A 19742-nucleotide genomic window follows, 5' to 3' on the forward strand; every position below is an offset into this window, starting at 1 on the left:
AACTGCCTCATCCTGAGTCATCTCCAGTCATCCTGATGAATATCTGGTCATTGCATTCAGATGGCTCTGGAGGAGAAGTGAGACTGGTGACCTGCACAGCCCTCCCTCACTCAGAACAAAGTCAAGTGCAAGTCATATCATCATTTCTCTGATGGCATGGTCTTCTTGGGCAATGGACGAACACACACACATATGCTTGCATAAAGACTTAAATGTTTGTGTGTATGTATGAATGTGAATAATGCTATGGCCAATTAACTAAAAATGTCTATCCTTTTGTTGTAGAATCTTACAGCTGGATGGAGCCTCAAGAGTTTCAAATTTCTACATGATGTCAACTCTGTAATGACTCTAAAAGATGTTCATCCAGTCTATTTAAAAACCCCTAGTAAGAGGGAACTATTTCATGAGGCATCTAGTTTCATTTTGTAACAGTTCTAATAGTTGTCAAGGTCACCATTATTGGGAGCTGAAATCTGTGCCCAGCAGAATGCCTAGAAGGCTGTATTCCTTCAAATATAACCCACAGGGATCACAGCACTTCAGAGCTTAATATATTAGACAGCAAAACCTATGCCTACAAAAGAATCCCACTACAATATAATAAGTGGTCATTCAACTTTTGCTAAAAGAATTCAAATGAGGGGAAACTTGCTAAATTAGCTAAGACAGTTTTAATTGTTAAGAACTCTTTTGTTCTGTTTCCAACACTGAGCTTATTATTTGCCTCTCTACAAGTTCTTCCAGATGGGTTCAAGCTGATCTAGACCCTCTTCCATATGACAGCCCTTAAAATACTTGAAGACAACTATCATATTTCCCCACTCCCTCTCTCCACTGTCTTGTCTTCTCCAGGCTAACCATCCCCTGTTCCTTCAAATGATTCTCACATGGTATGACTTGAAGGCCATTTACCATCCCTGGACAGTTTTTCCCTTCTTTATCAATGCCCTTCATAAAATATGCATGGCATGCCCAACTAAACATAAAATGGCAGAGGTGGTAGGCCCATCTGCTGTCCTCATTGCTGGAAGCTGTGCTACTCTTAATGAAGCCCAAGAGTCAATCAGTTTTCTTGCCTGTCCTGTCACACTATTGACCCAGCTTAAGCTTGTACCACACTAACATCCCCAGATCTTTTTTAGACAAACTACTCTCTACCCAGACTTCTCCACCTTGTATTTGTGAAGTTGATTTTTATAGTCCAAGAATAGGATTTTGACATTTCTTCCCATTCAATTTTGTTTTACCAGCTTCAGCCTACTCTTGTATCTTTCTGACTCCTGATTCTGTCATACAGTGTATTCTTCCTCATAGATTTCTGTCATCTGCAGATTTGATAATCATGTCTTCTGCTCCTTATCCAATAATCTTGATGCACTCTACTGGAGTCTACCTTTGAAGTTATCTTTAAACTATTAATGACTACTCTTTGAGAATGGGTATTTAATTAGTTCTAAATTCACCTAACTGTGCTATTATTTAGGCCATCTCTTTTTTGAAAATCAAGACCACTTTTATCCTTTTCTAAGCTTTTTTCTGTGATGTTTCTTATACTACTGATGATGGCATGACAATCATAACTTTCAGTTTTTTAGTAACCTAGGACATAATTTGCCTCAGCTAAGAGGCTTGAATTCATCAGGAGGAGCTAGGTATTCTCTTACTATCTGTGGTAATCATACCCATTAATCAAGGGCCATATTAACTGCCATTTCCTTCAAGAAACTTTAACTGATCTCTCTCTCTATTCCTCAACCAAGGTAATCTCTCTCTCCTCTGAACTCTTTTAGCATTTTTATCTCTATTATGGTACCAATACATTATTTTAAAGTCATTTGATTTCATGTATTTATCACTATTTGATTGTAAGATCCTTGAAAAAAGGAACTATGTCTTTTTCATCTTTACATGACCTGTAGCACTCAGCACAGAGCTTTGCATTCAGTAGGTTCTTAATATATTTTTGTTGAATGAACTATTCTTATTATTATAAACTTTTTGATTATTTTGGGCCTTTATTACTGTCTAGTATCTTTTAATGAGAAAATATATAGGGGATATTATGAGCAGGAAAAAAAATTATTTTAAATTGAATTAGAATCAGAAAACCTGGGATTGAATCTAGTTCTATTACTTACCAGCTATATAACATTGAGTAAATCATTTGTCTGAGCCTTTGTTTTATCATCTACAAGAAGGAGATAATAAAACTCTCACCACCTCCTCACAGGGTTCTTGTAAGGATATAAAATGGGATAACTCTTTAAAATATTTTGTAATGAATATATGCTATTCAACAAGTATTTATTCAAATGCTGACTATATACCTAGAAATCTACAAAACACAGTGGAATTTCCTAAAGAAGCATAAAGCATGGTTCCTGTTTTCAAGGAATTTGCAATCTCAGTCTTACAAGGTATACATATATCAAATAACTAAGAGAATTGTGATAAACCTTTTGTTCTTGTTTTTTGATGGTGGGGGTGAGAGAGGGGAAGGGAATGGGGGCAGAAATAAAAGACTGTGATATAAATTAGGGAAGTTTATCCTTTCTCACTTTACCATGTTGTATTGCATGGATTACTACCTTTAAAATCTAAGTTATTTCAAATCCTGGTTTGGGAAGAATTGTCCTATTTCTCCCTTTCCTTCCTCCTCCCCCCCAGGAAAATTTAATAAAATTCAATTAAAATGAGAATTGTGTAGGTTTCCAAAAAATTCCTACAGTCTGTTGAAAATACAATTCAAACATAAGACTGGTCTCAGTAAGGGCCTGAACTTTCTCTTGGGGAGGAGGGAGACATTTGAACTTGTATGTAAGTGAGAGATGAACATATTATCTACTTAAAAACGTCTTGATCTCAATCCTGGTTAGTACACTTTTACCTTTACTGAATTTTCTCATGCCAAACTGAGAATATTAAAAAAAAAAGCAAACATCACAGTCAGCATTCTCTGTGAATTAATATTTATATACATAAATGTATATATTTTTAGAAAGCCAAAACCACAGCAAACCAGGATTCAAACTGGGCAACCTTAGGTTTTCAAGGTGGCAGCCCATGCACTACATGATGGCAAATAGCTGTTAGACAAGCTTCCCTAACTTGTATCATTGCTTTTCTCATTGCCTTCTCTTGAGTACCTAGAAGAAAAAAAATTTAAAAATAAATTTATCAAAGTAAATATCCTTCCATAAGTCTAAACAATATTTAACTCCTCTTTCATTCCACCCAGAATGTCCTCCACCTAATTTGCCAATTAAGAGAAAGAAATATCAAAGAGTAAATCCTAAAAAAAATTTTTTGGCCAAAGTTGGAAAATTTTCCAAAAGGTTTCCAATCTGTTTTCTCCATCAACAAAGTAAAACTGCTAACATCATGTTGGGATAGGGCTCATCTGCTCATTTATTAATAGTCATGTCCATTGTAAAGAGTTATTTTTAAGCAAATGGGACATAAACATATGTTGTATATTTCATCAGTCACAAAGCTTGGTTTAGAATCTTTTAAAGGTTTATAAAAAAGCAGATATAAATTCTATACTACATGTAGCTTAAATTCATTATATAACATCTTTAACAACAAAAAATAACAAAACAAAAACTATCAGATAACACATCATCAATTAACACTTTGTTAAAAAATGGCACTGTGTTAGAAGTAAAGATTCCTGCCCATTAAGAAACACAATGAAATGGTTTGGAACAAAAACAAATGAAAGTAACTGCTGTTTTTTAATTAACCAAAATTGATTGAAGAATCAATAGGATTTAATGCCTGGATGTGGGAGATAAGAAGAGAAAGGAAACAATCTCCAAGAACCTTTTCTTATAACAAAGTTGCCATGAGTTAAAATAGCCTTCACTTGTTGCAATGGAAGCCTTACCAAATTGCCAAATCCTTTTTCTTCTTTTCTTTTGAAACAGAGATGCTGGGCTTCTTGGAATGTGAGACTCCAAAATCAGAGTCGTCAATATCTTCCCAACTATCTCCAGTCTTGAACACAGTCTGACCCCAACGCCTTCTACCATTTTTATGACCCACTGCAACATTGTGCTTCTGAAGTAAAAAAAAAAAAATCAGAATGATAATCATAATCAGCATTTCACATTTATATGGTCCTTTAGGTTTACAAAGCATTTTTCTCATAACGATCCTTTAAGATAAGCAGTTAAAAGTTTATTATTTCCACATATAGGCAAAGAAACTGAAATTCAGTTTAAGTGTTGGAGTGGGGATGTGAGCTCAATTTTCTTGACTCTAGGAACCATACACCCAATACATCACACTTGTCTTTTATGATTAACAAATGTTTATTGAATACCTAGTATTTGCAAGATACTGTGTTGGATACTGAGAGGGTTCTTGCTCTGAATTAACTTATAATATAGTTGAGGAAAGAAATATACTCATGAAAGGTTAATTAATAATGATAGGCAATAAAAATAAAGACTAAATTGTCTAGAGTGGTTCCCAAACTTATTTGGCCTATTGCCCCTTTTAAAAAATTACTCAGAGCCCCCTTAGGATTACATTAGGTTAACCCTTATTTTTATTCAATGCTCTCCAATTGCACCTGAGGCTACTACTGCCCCCTGGATCGTTCCAGCAGCCCCAGAGGGCGGTATTTCCCACTTTGGGAACCTATTTAGACTCTAGATAATAAGAGAAAAAAGAAAGATCTCTCTGAGCTGGAGTAACTGGAAAAGACTTGATGGAAGAGGTCAGCTTTGCACTATTCAAAGGATGAACAGTACACAAAGAAATGGAAAAGGACATACCAGTTAGGAGTAGCCATGTGAGAAAACACATGAGTTGGAAGAACCATTCTCCAACAGATAAGTGGTTAAAAGATAGAAAAAACTTTTCAAAAGCAAAAATGCAAATGATCAACAACCACTATACTCTATTTCACTACATATAGGAACATTCTTTCTGCCAGTGACTACCTGGATAAATGCTCCGGAATGGAATTACTGGATCAAAAAGTATGTACATTTTAGTGGTTTTCTTACATCATTCTCAAATTATTTTTCAGAATGATTAGACTAACTTATTGATTCACCAGTAGTGTGTTAATAGGCCTGTTCTACCACTGCTCCTCAAACAATTACTTTGTAAAAAATCATATTGCCAATCTGTTGAGTCCTAAGTGAAACTTCAGCATTGCTTTATTTTCATTTCCTTTATTATTAGTGATTTATACCATTTTTTCCCATATAGTTGTTAATAATGTCCAATTCTTTTGAAAAGTGTCTGTTCATATCGTTTCACCATTTATTTACTGGGGAATATTTTTTGTCAGATGTATTTTTTACCAATTCCTTATATATCTTGGATGACAGATTTTTATCAGATATATGTGATGTAAAAGTTCCTCTCTTGCTATAATATAGATGTCTTATTTGTACTTCTTTTATCAATGCAAAATCTTCTAAATTTTATATAACTGAAACTGTCTACTTGACCTTTAATGATCTCTATCTCGTTTGGTTAAGAATTTCCATACTAACCATAAATCTGAATGGTATCTCCTTCAGTTCTTTATTTTTGTGTTGTACTTTTTCATATTTAGGTCACATATACCTTTGAGTCTTGAATATGGTATAAGATTGTGGCATAAAATTTAATTTCTGCCAAACAGCAGCATTACGCGTTAAAAAGAAGATACAGTAAGAACAAGAAATCCAGAAAATAGGGACAGAAGAAGTATGGTAGAGAACATTTAGTTGAAGATCACAAGGAGTATATACAGAAACAATCTCATCTTCACAGAATAATACCCACTACCTAGGAAAGAAGTGGAAACAGATGAGGAATTCAGGAAAGAGATTCAGAGCCTAGGATGGAATAATAGTAAAGGGGACTTCAATCACCAAGACAATCTGCTAAAGATCTCTCACTGCCAAATATAGAGTATCTAATTATTCCTTGATTTGACTAAATGGCATTTTTTTCCTTCAAAAGATAGAGGAACAAAGAGAAGTCTATTCTGTATTTGATTCTCACCAAAAAGAAGGAGCTGATTGCTGGGGTGGAAATGAGAACCCTGGTAGTCAATGAGAACTTCTTTCACAATTTGTCATAGAGAAGTAAGATAAATCAGGAATGACCTGATATGCAGCCTAGATTTTGGTGTTCTTAGTGAGTTTTGATTTTGAAGCTACAAAGAAAAATAATTCCAATAAAGAATAACAGCCAAAGTCATTTAAGACTGATATGGATATACAAAAACAACTCATCAATTAACTTATATTTTAAAAGACATATAAAGAAGATGGATGCAAAGGAAGATAAATATGAATAAATTAAAAAACAAAGTATAACTATTTAAGAATAGCATTAAGGCACTGAAATTCAGAATGAGGTGAGTCTGGTGAAAAAGGTAAAGAACAACAAAAATTAGGTTTTAGTTACATAAGGAAAATTGGGGTGGATGCTGCTTGGGGTAGATGAGGCAATGATAAGTAACAACAGAGAGAAGGCAGAGCTGCTCAATTCATACTTTATATCTATTTTCTCTGCCAAGGAGAAAGAACTTTGATATGGAAAAGATGGAACATAAATGACTAGATGAAAATAAGAAAACAGTAAGAGATCATTTAATTGCTATCTGTACTTGAAGAACAAGAATCCCCTCTATAATCCACTTCAAAGGTAGTCAACTGGTCTTTGCCTGAAGATCTCCAACAAAGGGGAAGCAATGGTCCTTGGCCCAGATGAACTACATCTTTAGGGGACTGAAAGAACTCACAGGCATGATGGCTGTCACTATCAGTGATCGTTGGGAGGCCAAAGAGAATGAGAAATGTAGAAGAGAGAAAATGGGCTGACTTGCTTTTAAAAGGCAAAAAAATGGACTCTGCTAAATTTTATGCCATGGAGTCAGACCCTCATTTCTGGCAAAATTCTAGAACATGTTATTAAAGGAATTCTCATTGAACATTAAGGCCGATCAATGCAGAAGAAAGAACATGAAACTTGGAATGAGAACTTGGGCTGAATCACATCTCAGTCCAATGGCTACATCATCCCTGAGTAAGTCATCCCTCTAAACTCCAGTTTCCTCATCTATAAAAGGGGCTAATAATAACACATACTGCATAATCTTGTGAAATTCAACTGAAATGAGGTTTGTAAAGTACTGTGTAAACCTTAAAGATATATGTAAATTTCAGCTACCATCATCACCATCACCACCACCACCACCATCATCATCATCACTATTAATCTATTATTATTATTGCCAAGTGACTAGTCAACAAGAATGATTATACACTTACTATGTGCTAGCAGAGGAAAGGGTGATCACAGAGTCAGTTATGCCAAATTAAAATGATTTCCTTTTTTGATAGGTTTAATGAAAATTCTACAGATGTAGCTTACCTGGATTTTTAGCAATGCATTTGACAAACTCATGTTTCTTTTGGAAATGATAAAGAAACACAGGATGATAGCATTGTTAGGTGGGTTTGGAATTGGTTGAATAGCTAAATCCAAAGAGCAGTTATTAATAGTTTGATCTAATCTTGGAAGAATGGCCCACTGTGCAGTGTGCTAAGGATGTGTACCTGGCCCTTGGCTTTATGACATTTTTATCAATGACTTGAATAAAGGCACAGTTGGCACGTTCATTAGATTTGCAGATGACATAAAGGTGGGAGGGACAACTAACACACTGGATGACAATCAGGATTCATAAAGATGTTAGGTTAGAATATGGGACAAATCTAAGATGATGAAATTTAAGGAGAATTTGAGATACGAAAAATAAAAATTCTCAATTCTGGATTCCAAAAATAAACTTTACAAGAATAAAGTAGGAAGGTGGGGTTGGCCAACAGCTTACCTAAAAAAAAGACTGGAGTTTGTAGTAGATGTAAGCCTAATATGAGTCAACAGTGTCAGTAGCCAAGAAAGTTAATGTAATCTTAGGCTGTATCAAAAAATGACAGTGACTAGGAGTAGGTGGATGATAATACCATTACACTTTGTCCTGGTCAGACCATACCTATTATGTTCTGTTCTGGGAGGGATACTTGTAAGCTTCACAAGAGTGCAAAAAGGATGATGAAGTGACTTGATATCATGCTTTATAAAGGAAAGATTGAAGACACTGGGATGTATAATCCAGAGAAGAGAAGATTTACAGGATTAAGATAGCTGCCTCAAAGTAAATGAAGAATAAATAGCCTGGGTGCACTTGGTCCCAAAAAGAAGAACTAAGAAGTTGCAAATTTAGTCTTGATAGAAGGGAAAACCTCAAAACATTCAGCACTACAGAAAAGCAGAATGAGCTCCATCAGGAGGGTCTGACTCCATGGCACATTCTCATCATGAAAGGCTGGATAATGACTTTCCAGATGAAAGTGAGGATTCTTGTTCAGAGTACGGGCCAGAGAAGATAGCCTTTGAGGTTATTTCCAGCTTTAAGAATCTTTGATTAGAAAGGAAGGGATGAATTTCAATGATATTATAAAGGAAGAATCAACTGAACTTAGTGACAAATAGATATGTAGAAGAGGAGGGACAGGAAGGACTCATAGTTAACTAACATTTTAAGTATGGATAATTAAATGGTAAAATGAATGGAAAAATGGAGGCTGGGAGAGGGAGCTACTCTTAAGGAAAAGATCAGGAACTTAGTTTTAGATGTTTTGAGTTAGATAGAAGTGAGGGACATCTACGTATGTTCAGGAGGCAGCTGGAAATGCAAGGCAAAAGGTTAGGATAAAAAAGTCAGAGATGAAGATAAAAATTTAGAAGTAATCCATGTAACAGTAAGACTTGAAATTACAGCAGAAAATTAGAAATTATAGCATTCTCTCTGGGAAGAAGATGAGGATCAAACCTTTGGGAATATACAGTTAGGGTAGAAGAAGAAGAGCCTATGAAGAAAACATTAAAAATAAAGTTTGATACTGCATGTTATCTAATTCAGAAAACGTCCTCCCTTTAGGCCAATTAACAGTTAGAAAAAACATATAATAGATATAATAGATAATGAAGAACTTAAATTAGCACTCAAAAACTGAATTCTTTAAAATTTTTATTTTGAAATCATTTGCATCTCAATTGCTAGTTTTTAAAAAATTATAGAGTTTAGTTGTTAATTGCTTTCCATTGTCTGGTTTCTGCTTTGTCTTTCATACTTAAGTACCAGAAGAGTGGATTTTTTTTTTCCCTGTGAATATTTAAACCCATAAATTTGTAAAGATCATACTTTGGGCAAGAAGTACTTTAAAACAGAATGGACATGCACTTTTCTAAGGTTTCTTAGAAAGGTCTGAAAACGAGGCCCAGACAATCTCATTAGTAAAACCACTCCATTTTGTTATTGCCAATTACTTACAGGTGATGAGTTTCTGATGATACTTGGAAATAATGATTCCTGATGTTTTTGGTGAGGCTGATGTTTTGAAGGCTGCTGGGCAGGCAAGTTCTGTGGCAGTTGAATTGGTTGTAGTGGCTGATGGCTAATTTTCTTTTGGGGAAGTGGAGGGGCCTGGTCATCTGGTGGAGGTTTAAGTTCTAATTCAACAAAGGATTGTTTTGGCTCTGTTGGCTGAAGTTGTTTGTTCACAGATTGCTTTGGTTCCAAGTACTGCGGCGGAGGGCCTAATATCTGACCAACTTGAAAATACGGATATTTCAAAGCCTGAAAAAACATGGAAGATATTAAATCAATGTATGAAAAATTAAAATAATAATAATAGGTAGCATTTAGAAATCACTTTAAGCTTTGCAAAGTGCTTTACATGTTATCTCACTTGTAGCATTTATCATGAAGCCAGAACTCTAAATATTTAAAGAGCTTAATATGTAGCTTGTTGAAATTAGTTGATTTTCTTGTTATTACTTTAAATTGGACATGATGGTTAGCGATGATAAAATAACCAAATCAGTTCTGACTGCAGTTTATGAAAACTTGTGATCTGAATGTTCTATTTAACATTCAGTTTCATAGTTATTCATAAGTTTCACTATCTTTAGTATCATAATTGCCAATATTTGAAAGCTGTAAGGAGTTGAATACCAAATATACAACAATGACAGTATGGAGATGCACTAAAATAAGAAAGTTTTTTGTAGGACAAAATAGAAGCAAACTGATAAAAATGATTAATATTTTTGCAAAATGAAAAAGAAGATCAAAGGTAATTATTTACAGGCAGATTCAGAAAAGGACACAGCAAACATCAAAAAAAGTTTAATTTTTCAAATATGGTATAACATTATTTTGTTTTGCTCTAATAGAGATGTAGACCATCCAAATTTATGAATCTGGGTTGAAGATTTATTCCATGTTTCATCTGATTGTTAATTGATGTTTATCATAAATATATTATTACAGAATTAATAATTTTTTTAAAATATACTCTGCAAGTTATATGGACCTCTGATTCTACAGAGTAGGGCTTATCAGACATCATGGTGGGGCTATTCAGAGCACAAATTCTCAGGTAGGGAGGGAGATGAAGTAATCAATCTACTCCTGAATCCTTTCTTACCTACAAGAAGCAAAGTAACCATTCCTCTTTCTGTTTCCTGAACAGAGAAAAAAGAGTATTGCTTTCTTGGTAGAAAGGGTTTGCTAGGGAGTGAAGGGAGGGGGCAGGAGTGAAACAGAAAGGGAAGAACAAAGGCAGATAAGAGATGAGCTGAGCCTGACTCTCTCTCAATGAACTAAGGGCTCAGGGCCCATGAAGACTGAGAACTGTTGCTGACTGGTAGTTTTTGGGGTACTTATAAATAATACTTGTTGGGGAAATGGTTTGGGGAAATGCATTTAACCTGCATCACTTTACCTTCTCTTTCAGAGGGACCATTCTGGGTCCTGTGCATGTTTGTACTGTAATTCCTAAGACTGAAATCTTAGGATACTATGTTACCAAAAAGTCCAGGATCACCAGGAAGAAGTGAGGTAGAGAAGGGCTATTCAAGTGCAGGGAATAACACCTCTTTAAGTCACTTCGCCCTTGATTATCTGCTAATTTCCTGAAGCTTAAGTGATACAGATAGCTTAATGTTTGCTAATTTGTCAGGAAAAAAGCTTATAAGAAACTAGAAGAAGAAACTGGACTATTTGGGAGGTTCTCTGTACGACGTGTACAGTGTATAACAGTAAACCAAGAGACATACTAAAAGTTCAAGAAATCCAAATGTACAATCTGAAGCAATGGAGACTGTGTACACTACACATTTTTTTAAACCAAGAAGTATTTTCTGAGCATGTGCTTATAAACACTAAAAAAAGAATAGTTCAAACAATTAAAATCTTAAAGAAAACAAGGAAAAATATGAATTAATATATAAAAAGAAAACTTTTCACAGCAATTTTAAAAAATGTTTTTATGTTGAAGATTCAAGGCAGCTTTGTTCTTTTTTTATAGGAATAAACTAGTGATAGATCAGAGAGTATAATTTTTAACACTTGAAAATAGTTAATGTGCAATTCATTGAATATTTGAAACTTCCTGAAGTTAAATAATATCATTGGTTCCTATCCTACTCTTGAATTTTTTTTATTGGAATATATTTACATTGACAAACACGAAGGGAAAGAAATAATGTTAATAATACATGCATGTACTAATCATCTAATTTGGTAAACATTGATATTAAACACCTACTGTATGGAAAGTATTGCCTTGGGGGTATGTACAAAGTTTGACTAGAAAAAGGGACCTGGCCTAATGATAGCTCACAAGAAATAGGAGAAAAAACAAAAGTCATTGATAACCATGATAGTCAATCTCACATGATGAGTATAAATAAGTGATAAAGAAATGACAGATCACTTTTGTGTTTTAGCTTTAATGAATTTGCTTTAAGGTTGTACACTTCACTGGCCACTGACTCTCTACGTAATGAGATGGTGATTTCATGTATCTTAAAAGAAGGAAAATCCTGTGTAAAAGGTTAAGTTCTCTCAATCTGCATCTGCTGGCAGAACTGCAAGTGAATGGGGAGATAGAGGAAGATGGGGACAGAATAAAGAAGAAACACAGGAAAGTTAAGAGAAGCCATCATAATGGAAAATACAGAGAGATGGTTAAGGATAGAACCCTGAAAAACGATTAAAAGTAGTGTAGAAGGAGGAAAGAATACTCAGAGGACGGAAAGGTAAAAAAGAGACTTACAGGGAAGCAAGAGCATATTTTTACTCCTGCATAACAAGAAATTAAATGCTAAGAAGCAATATATAACATATAACCACCTCACATATAAGTTTTTGTCTCACAGGCTAGAATTTAGGTCTTACTTTTTCGGCCTAACACTGAATTCTGAGCATTTCTTTATGTTTAAACCTCAGACTCACTTTTTCCCTTTAGGGGAAAGTCATACAATTTTAAGATACTATGGACTGATGTGATTGAGTGTGCCAAGTTTGCAAATACCAAGGCAGACGCTGAGAAAACAGAGTGAAAGGGATGATATTGCTTCTCTGCCTAGTCCCATGCTATCTAACTGTGAGGGTCAGGAACAGAAATTCTTGTGAGGTTGAGGTCAGAGAAACTAGGATGGCACTGCAGGGAATAATATAATGCTGTTATGAATGAAGGAATGGATCCTCTCAATACTGCAGTGTCTGTGTAGCAACAACAAAAATTCCACCCTCAATTTATAAGGCAGGACCAGTCCTGTGCAGAGAGGGAGTTGGTGATCGATCACCTTTGTTGGTTTGACTTGTTGAAGTACACTCATCTTTGACCTGAAATGCTACTTTCAAAGCTTATCTAAAATCCTGCCATTTCTCTGGGTTGAGTATGGTTTTTTAAACAGAAATTTCCTTAGCAAGGGGGAAACATTAATGCATGCAACTGTGTTAATGATGCATTCAGGGCCAGTTCTCTTCAGAATTCTGAATCCTTTGCAATTCAAAGATTTTATAATTTGGTCTAGGTCAACCCTGCTAAGAGGATAGTAGATATCTGTATTGAAAAGGGTTTCAGCTGAAAATGTCTTAAAGAATGGAATTTACCATAAATGTGAGGGAAAAAGTCATTATACCTGGCTTGCAGTTGGTCGTTTTTTGGGGTCCCAATTCAGCATATCACCCATAAGTTGTATAGCTTCACTACTTGCATTGGGAATTAGAGTTTTCAAATTTATAGGAACACATTGTGGAAAGCGGAAATTCATAGAGGATGCAAGTTGGTACCCTTCTGGCCAGTCACTCTATTAAAAAAAAGAAACGAAAAAAAGACACAATTTTTTCTTTTTTCATTTGGAAATGTAATACTGATCCAAAGCCAACCTCTATATGTAAATGATATATCACATTTTAACACAAAGTAGATCTAGCAATAAAAATTAATCATATACAATTAGTGTTTTAGAATTCAGATACTATCCATGTAACTCAATGAGCAAGCGAGGTTTTGTTTTTATTTTTTATTTTTATTTTTTAGTCTAAGGACCAATGTTGAAAAATCCTAGTGAAGAAATTCTCCACACTAAGGCAGATCAGCAGCTGTTTTAAAATTCTGAGTATCAGAGAATTGCCTGGGGTACTTAAATTACTTGTTCAAGGAGATAGAACCAGTATGTGTCAGTGGCAGAGTTTGAACCCAGGTCTTTCCTACTTGAGAGTGTCTAGGGAGAGATAAATAGCTGGTTTAGGCTAAGAGAATTAAGCTGAGAGAAAGCAATAAAAAGTCAAACGAAACAAAACTACTTTTCTCATGTATGAAATGTGATCATAACATGATGAGAATGATTTTCATGCAGGGTTGTGTGGGGTCAGCTTCATTACGCATAAGACTATATTATTTTACTTCTTTTCTGAGAACTATAATTTTGTAAAGCTAGCAAAATTCTGAAAAACATTAAAACCAACCTTGCAGAAAAATACCTAAAACCAAAATGAACAAAAAAATGTACCTGATAGGCCTTAGTAAATACTTTCTAGGTTTATTTTTCTATGATTTTACTGAAGACATAGAAGACAAAGTAGTAATCTTATTCCTCACTAACCAAAATGGTTAACAAGGAGTTTTTCTTTCAAAGGTCCCCAATGACCTCCTGCTTATTAAGTCTTTTTTCTTATCCTTGTTCTTCCCAGCCTATCTGCAGCTTTTTATACTTTTGTCCACCTTCCACTTCTCCTTGGTCCTTGCTTCTTTCTGTCTTCCATCTGAGGGCAAGTATGAGAGATGGAAAGAACAGTGGGCTTGCCAATTAATAGCTGTAGGACCATGGACAAGTCACTGAACCTCCTTGAGACTCAGTTTCCTTACCAAAAATAAGAAGGTTGAACTAGATGATCTTTAAAATCCCTTCTAGCTCTTCATCCAGTAACTCAGTAAAGGAGACCCCTCCTTTGCTGATTTCTCACTGTCTTCCTAAACGCTTAATGTGGGCCAGGCCCAAATACCTTTAGTTCTCTCACCTGGCAATTTCATTAATTTTTATGACTACAACTTCTAGCTGAAGACTCCCATATATTTATCTCCAGCCCTGACTTTGGCTTTTGAACTTTAGATACACATCTGCAACTACTGGCCAGTTCCACTGGCACCTCAAATTCAACACATACCAGATCTAACTTAGCTAAACCTACTTCTCATTCTCATTCTATTTTTCCCTTTGGCACCAGCCTTCTCCCAATATGCAGGTTCTTAATCCTTAAGTCAGCTTTTTCACTTTTGTCTCACTTCTCAACGTTTTTATTTATGATGAATCACAGTGCAAATTTTTTTCCAAAATGCCGGAGTATATTTATATATATATTTACCAAGGGGGAAACTGTCCTGTGGAGATTACTATAGCTAAGGTTTTACTATGCAAAATAAAATATCAGTTATGGACTTTAGGTATACCAATAAAACAAAGTTTGATTTTTCCTGTGTAATTTGTGAAATTTAACTCATTACTCTATGGTCATACCTTATATAACTGTTTTAAGTTTTAGTAATATTTATTGATAACAATAATATATAATAGAATCTGTTCACTTTATTGTTTATGGGAGGTGTAATTATTTTCCCTTTTATACTTTAGCTTTGGACTTTGATTGAGGAACCCTTTGAAATTAAGCTGATCTCTCCATGGGCCCCAACAATTTAGCCAATGAAAATAAAGGTAAAAATCTGATCCAACTTTCAAAAATTGTGGGTTAAAAGTGCTTACCTTTCTGGGAGTCCCTAACACTTGGCAAATTTTGAAGATTTCATCTACCTCACTTGTCCCGGGGAAAAGTGGTCTTAGTGTATATAGTTCAGCCATTATGCTCCCAACAGCCCACACATCAATGGGAGAACTATATACTGAAGATCTTAACAAAACTTCAGGGGCACGATACCTGTGGAAGAACAAAATACGAGACAGGATATATATTCTACTTGCAATTCAAAATATTTATTAACAAAATGAATCCAACTCAATTTATGAGCTTTGGCCAATTAACAAACATTAACTAAGTAAGTCATGTGAAAGATACTGTGCTAAATGTTGGGGATATAAAATATATTCTGACCTCACAGATTATAATCTAGTTGATATATCGGAACACACACAGACAAAAACACATACAAAAACAACAACTATAAGACAACATGGCATTTGAGTTTTGTGGTGCTATACCCTGCTTAGTTCCTAGAGAGTAGAGGAGGGGTAAAAAGTTAATATTACAAAATTCTAATCAATTTTTTTGTTTGTTATTACAGTAATACACATAGTTTGGGAGACAGTTCTAGGCCTCACTTAAGATAAGAAAAAAGATTCCTCTTCTATTGGGGCACGCTGGTCACCCTAGTTCAGCTAACAGTAAAAAAAAAAAAAAAGAAGTTTAAAGGGGGCCCACTTGAGAGCTTGAGTTCAGAACTAGAGAGGAAGTCAAGTTTGGAACTGTAAGGAGGTACAGGCCCAGAAGGTCCATATGACACATGTAGGTAGAAGATATGACTATAGCATTATGTGTAGGTCCAGTGCAAAAGATCCAGTTTATAAAATCTACTTTAATAGACCAGTTAGAAGAAAAGCAAGGCAAAAGGGGAAGCAGACTCTGAAGAGGCTAGCATTAAGACCTTAGAGAAAAGAAAAGGCAGTCAAAGTCAAAATTCAAAAGGCAGCAGCTTTGGAGCCCCCACAAGGAAGAATCCTTTCTTTCTCAGTCTGTGGGGTTAGGAAGAAGAGAAAGGAGAGGGTAGGGGTGAAGGAAACCCATTTGTGGCCTTCTCCTCAGTGGAGGACAAAGAGTGAAGAGCTGTAGGGAGCTGAAGGAATTATTAGGGACCAGACAAAAGCACCCTGACTCTTACCTTTGAGTTTGTTTTCTTTTCACTCCCTTTAGTCCTACTCTCATTTTAAGAAAGAATTTCTCAAATTATATGGCTGGGGTGGGTCTTTTACCCCATTATCCTTAATAACTAGAATGGTGTGTTCTATGTAGAAACATACTTGTAATATATTTTTCTCTCTCCAAATCTCTCCATTTAATTAGGACATTCCTACATTTTAACAAAAGGAATTTTTCAGTTCCACATTCCCTCTTAGGTGAATAGGGAATTGCCAAAAAGTTTTATGGCAGCACTTTTTAGTGACACTTGAATATGAATTTAATTTACTTTTTTTTCTGTATCAATTACTTACCATCTGGTAGAGACATAATCAGTATATGGTGGTTGTGATCTTAATTCTCGTGCAAGACCAAAATCAGCAATTTTCACAAGTTCTGGACCCATACAAAGCAAATTTTCTGGCTTCATATCTCTATGGAAAAATCCTTAAAAACAGAGAAAAAAACCCTAATGAATTATTTTGACTATTATCCAGATTTTGTATTTTCTATAAGAATAAACCTTTTCTTAAAACCTCACCCAGATGAACTGTTATATGACTAGCCAAATGGAATCCCTGTGGCACAGGGATTGGTGGCATTTAGAAGACTCTTTAATAATCTGACTTTCTAGGTCACAGAACTATAGAGTTGTATATTTGAAAGGTACTTTCAAGATAATTTAAAAAATAACTTATCCACTTATTTCTCACTTTAATGGCAATATTATTTGAGTTTAATATTTCTGCTCTGGAAGCCTACAAATCAAAATTAAAGGCCTACATCCTTAACTTAGTTCATTTACATACAGTTCTTATATTTTAAAATCCTTTTATGATGAACCAGTTTCCCCTAGTAATGGCTTAATGTAAAACAAACATAAAAGATTCTTATCACAGCCTACTTGTATAAAAACAGGGGCAGATATGCATTTCTAAAACCTAACAGAAAAATAGGTAGTTTTGTAAAAATCAGTGAGCCTAAAAATATGTAATGTATATTATATATTCTTTCTATTTGATTTTCCTAGGAGCTCCTGTTTATGAGAGAATCTGGTTATACTTGACATGCTCAAATAACTGTATTCTATTGGTATCATGATGAACTTTCCACCAACACATTACTCCACTGCCTCAAGATGGAATGGAGTTGACCTTAAATTCTTGAAGATTATGCTGATGGAAGTTGGGCTTTTATAACCTGACACAATGGATGCCTTTTAATATGAGTTCAATAAACAAATCTATTGCATATGCCTATCTTCTGAACTTAAATAAATTCAGAGAGGTTCACTACTACAAGGGTTAGTTACCAGGTTCTAAACATTTTTGGCCATGCTACCTTCTCAAGATGGTTTACTAAGGGGTGGAGGGCTTTCAAAAAGCATTTGTGGAGGGAATACCCATAGGGATGAAATAATGAATTTTTGAAATATCAAAGTATAAATGACATGGGAGAGCATTAAATGGTGTTATGAATGTCTAGAGTTGGTAAGAGTAAACATAGTAATGGTTAACGTAAACTAAAAAAGACTTCTATAACAATCCCCCAACCCCACAAATTATTTTAGATTGTTTGAAAAGACCTTAGTAGGTATATTACAAGTAGCTTTGTTTCCCTGAAATATTTATCTAGCACTAAGAAAACAAGATGACTTGTCGAATCCACTAGGTTAATTTCAGATAGAAAAAAGTCTCATTTTCATCATGTAAAGTTAAAAATTATAATGACTGTAATGGCAGAGTCTCACCAACATTAGCTTAAGAAACCTGGTAGTTAACAGACAGATTTCAATTTTTAACTCTATCCTTAAACACATCAATAACTAATTCAGTTTAATTAAAAAAGCCATCTTGTTTACCCTTGGTAGGTCATTAACAATGCGTTTCTACAAACTATGTTTGGAATGCTTATCAAACTTTAAACAAATTGGTATTTATAAAAACATCCATTACTTTGGAGTCTTAGGGTTTAAAGTCAGAAATACATTCTAATCCAATCGACTGCATATTCTCTAAACAACTACTATTCACTTTGTGAATTATCTGTTATAAATTTTGATCCCAGGCTGACTTGCTCCTTCAATCTACTTGCTGTCAACAATTTTTCTCTGTTTAGTGGAGGCAAACTAATTTTATAATTAGCCTAGGAAATACAGTAAGTAGGATGGCAAATACTGACTCCCCCAAAATCATAAGTAGTTGTTGAACCAAATAGGAATGATTTTAGTATGACATGCCAATTTAAATTATTTATGCCCGGACTCCCTTCTATTAAAGTGTCAATAATAACAGCATACATTTATATAGCATTTTACTCCCAACAACCCTGTCATAATTATTACCATTTTACATATAGAGATATTGAAATTCAGAGGATTTGATATGACTTTACCCACAGTTACAAGACTAGCAGATGAAAAAATCAGGATGAAATCTCAGGCCATCTGTTTCTAAGTCCAGAGTTCATGCTAAATCATGATGTTGCTCAATAAAACATTTATTGTGTTCAGAACAATGAACTGATGAAATTTGGTATTTTTTCACAATACTGTTTGGAAAAACTTAACTCCCTTCAATCATTTGACTGGTAGCTTGGATTAATAGAGAGGGTTTTGGACTTGAATCAGAATAGACTGGGTTCAAATTCTACCTTCATTATGGCTATGTGACTTTGGGTAAATCACAATTGTTCTACACTTCAGTTTTATCACCTGTGAAATGAGGGGGTTTGACTTCAGGTGCTTTCAGCTCAATCCAAATCACTGCTTATACTGAATGCATACGTAATCAACCTTTACTGATAAGTACCAGCACACTTTTGAATCTTTAGACACAACATAGTTTAGTTTACATAAAAGTTTATGGGGGGAGGGAACAAGAATAAAGAACATCTGGAACTAAGAAATATATTTGCAATTCTTAAGTATAAAATGTACACTCTTAATAGTATTTTTAGAAACCCAAATTACTTATCCCATAGTTTACAAAAAACATAAATGTGAGAGGAAAAGTTCCTAAATGAAAAATATAAAACCAATAGGATTGTGATACAACTGGGAATGAAGATAAAGTCTTCTTGCTATATTTTCAGAAAGAATTTATGAGAAGGCAATATGAAAAAGATTTCCCTGAAAAGTTTAGATAGAAATTTAATACAATTTTAATTTCTATATTGGGGCTTAGGGATCTTTGCGAGATAGGGTGGGTGAAGGGGTTCAAAATACATGTAAAATTATGAAAATTAAAGAGTCACTGGTGACCCTCTATCAACATAACTGAGAAAAAACAAATGCGCAGAAGGCAGCAAACAACTTTAGCTAATTTAAAGACTAAAAATTGCTGCACAAAAAATTTTAAGGGATGTCTATTTCACTGCCATGCTGCTAATTCCAGCCCTGACTGACACCACCTCCCTCAGCCTCCTCTCCCCTCTGCTTGAAGGGCTGGAGGGC

At 34.7% G+C, this 19742-nt stretch overlaps 1 protein-coding gene and 1 long non-coding RNA gene across 7 annotated transcripts in view; one reads left to right on the plus strand and one right to left on the minus strand.

Annotated features, from left to right (window-relative positions):
* The window catches only part of MAK (male germ cell associated kinase), an 80370-nt gene that overhangs the window by 29857 nt on the left and 30771 nt on the right, over nucleotides 1-19742 (minus strand). For all 6 annotated transcript variants that reach the window (XM_072603804.1, XM_072603802.1, XM_072603803.1 and 3 more), the window contains 5 exons: nucleotides 16603-16735; nucleotides 15142-15313; nucleotides 13021-13188; nucleotides 9359-9664; nucleotides 3893-4065 (listed from right to left, as the gene is read on the minus strand). In XM_072603804.1, the coding sequence (XP_072459905.1) occupies nucleotides 3893-4065; nucleotides 9359-9664; nucleotides 13021-13188; nucleotides 15142-15313; nucleotides 16603-16735 (952 nt within the window). The remainder of the gene's footprint in view (nucleotides 1-3892; nucleotides 4066-9358; nucleotides 9665-13020; nucleotides 13189-15141; nucleotides 15314-16602; nucleotides 16736-19742) is intronic.
* On the plus strand, nucleotides 9421-17539 carry LOC140500831 (uncharacterized). Its single transcript, XR_011965903.1, has 3 exons — nucleotides 9421-9694; nucleotides 15013-15093; nucleotides 17319-17539. It is a non-coding gene; the product is annotated as an uncharacterized lncRNA (long non-coding RNA).

This window comes from Notamacropus eugenii, chromosome 4 (assembly GCF_028372415.1).
Source record: "Notamacropus eugenii isolate mMacEug1 chromosome 4, mMacEug1.pri_v2, whole genome shotgun sequence".
Taxonomy (NCBI): Eukaryota; Metazoa; Chordata; class Mammalia; order Diprotodontia; family Macropodidae; genus Notamacropus; species Notamacropus eugenii.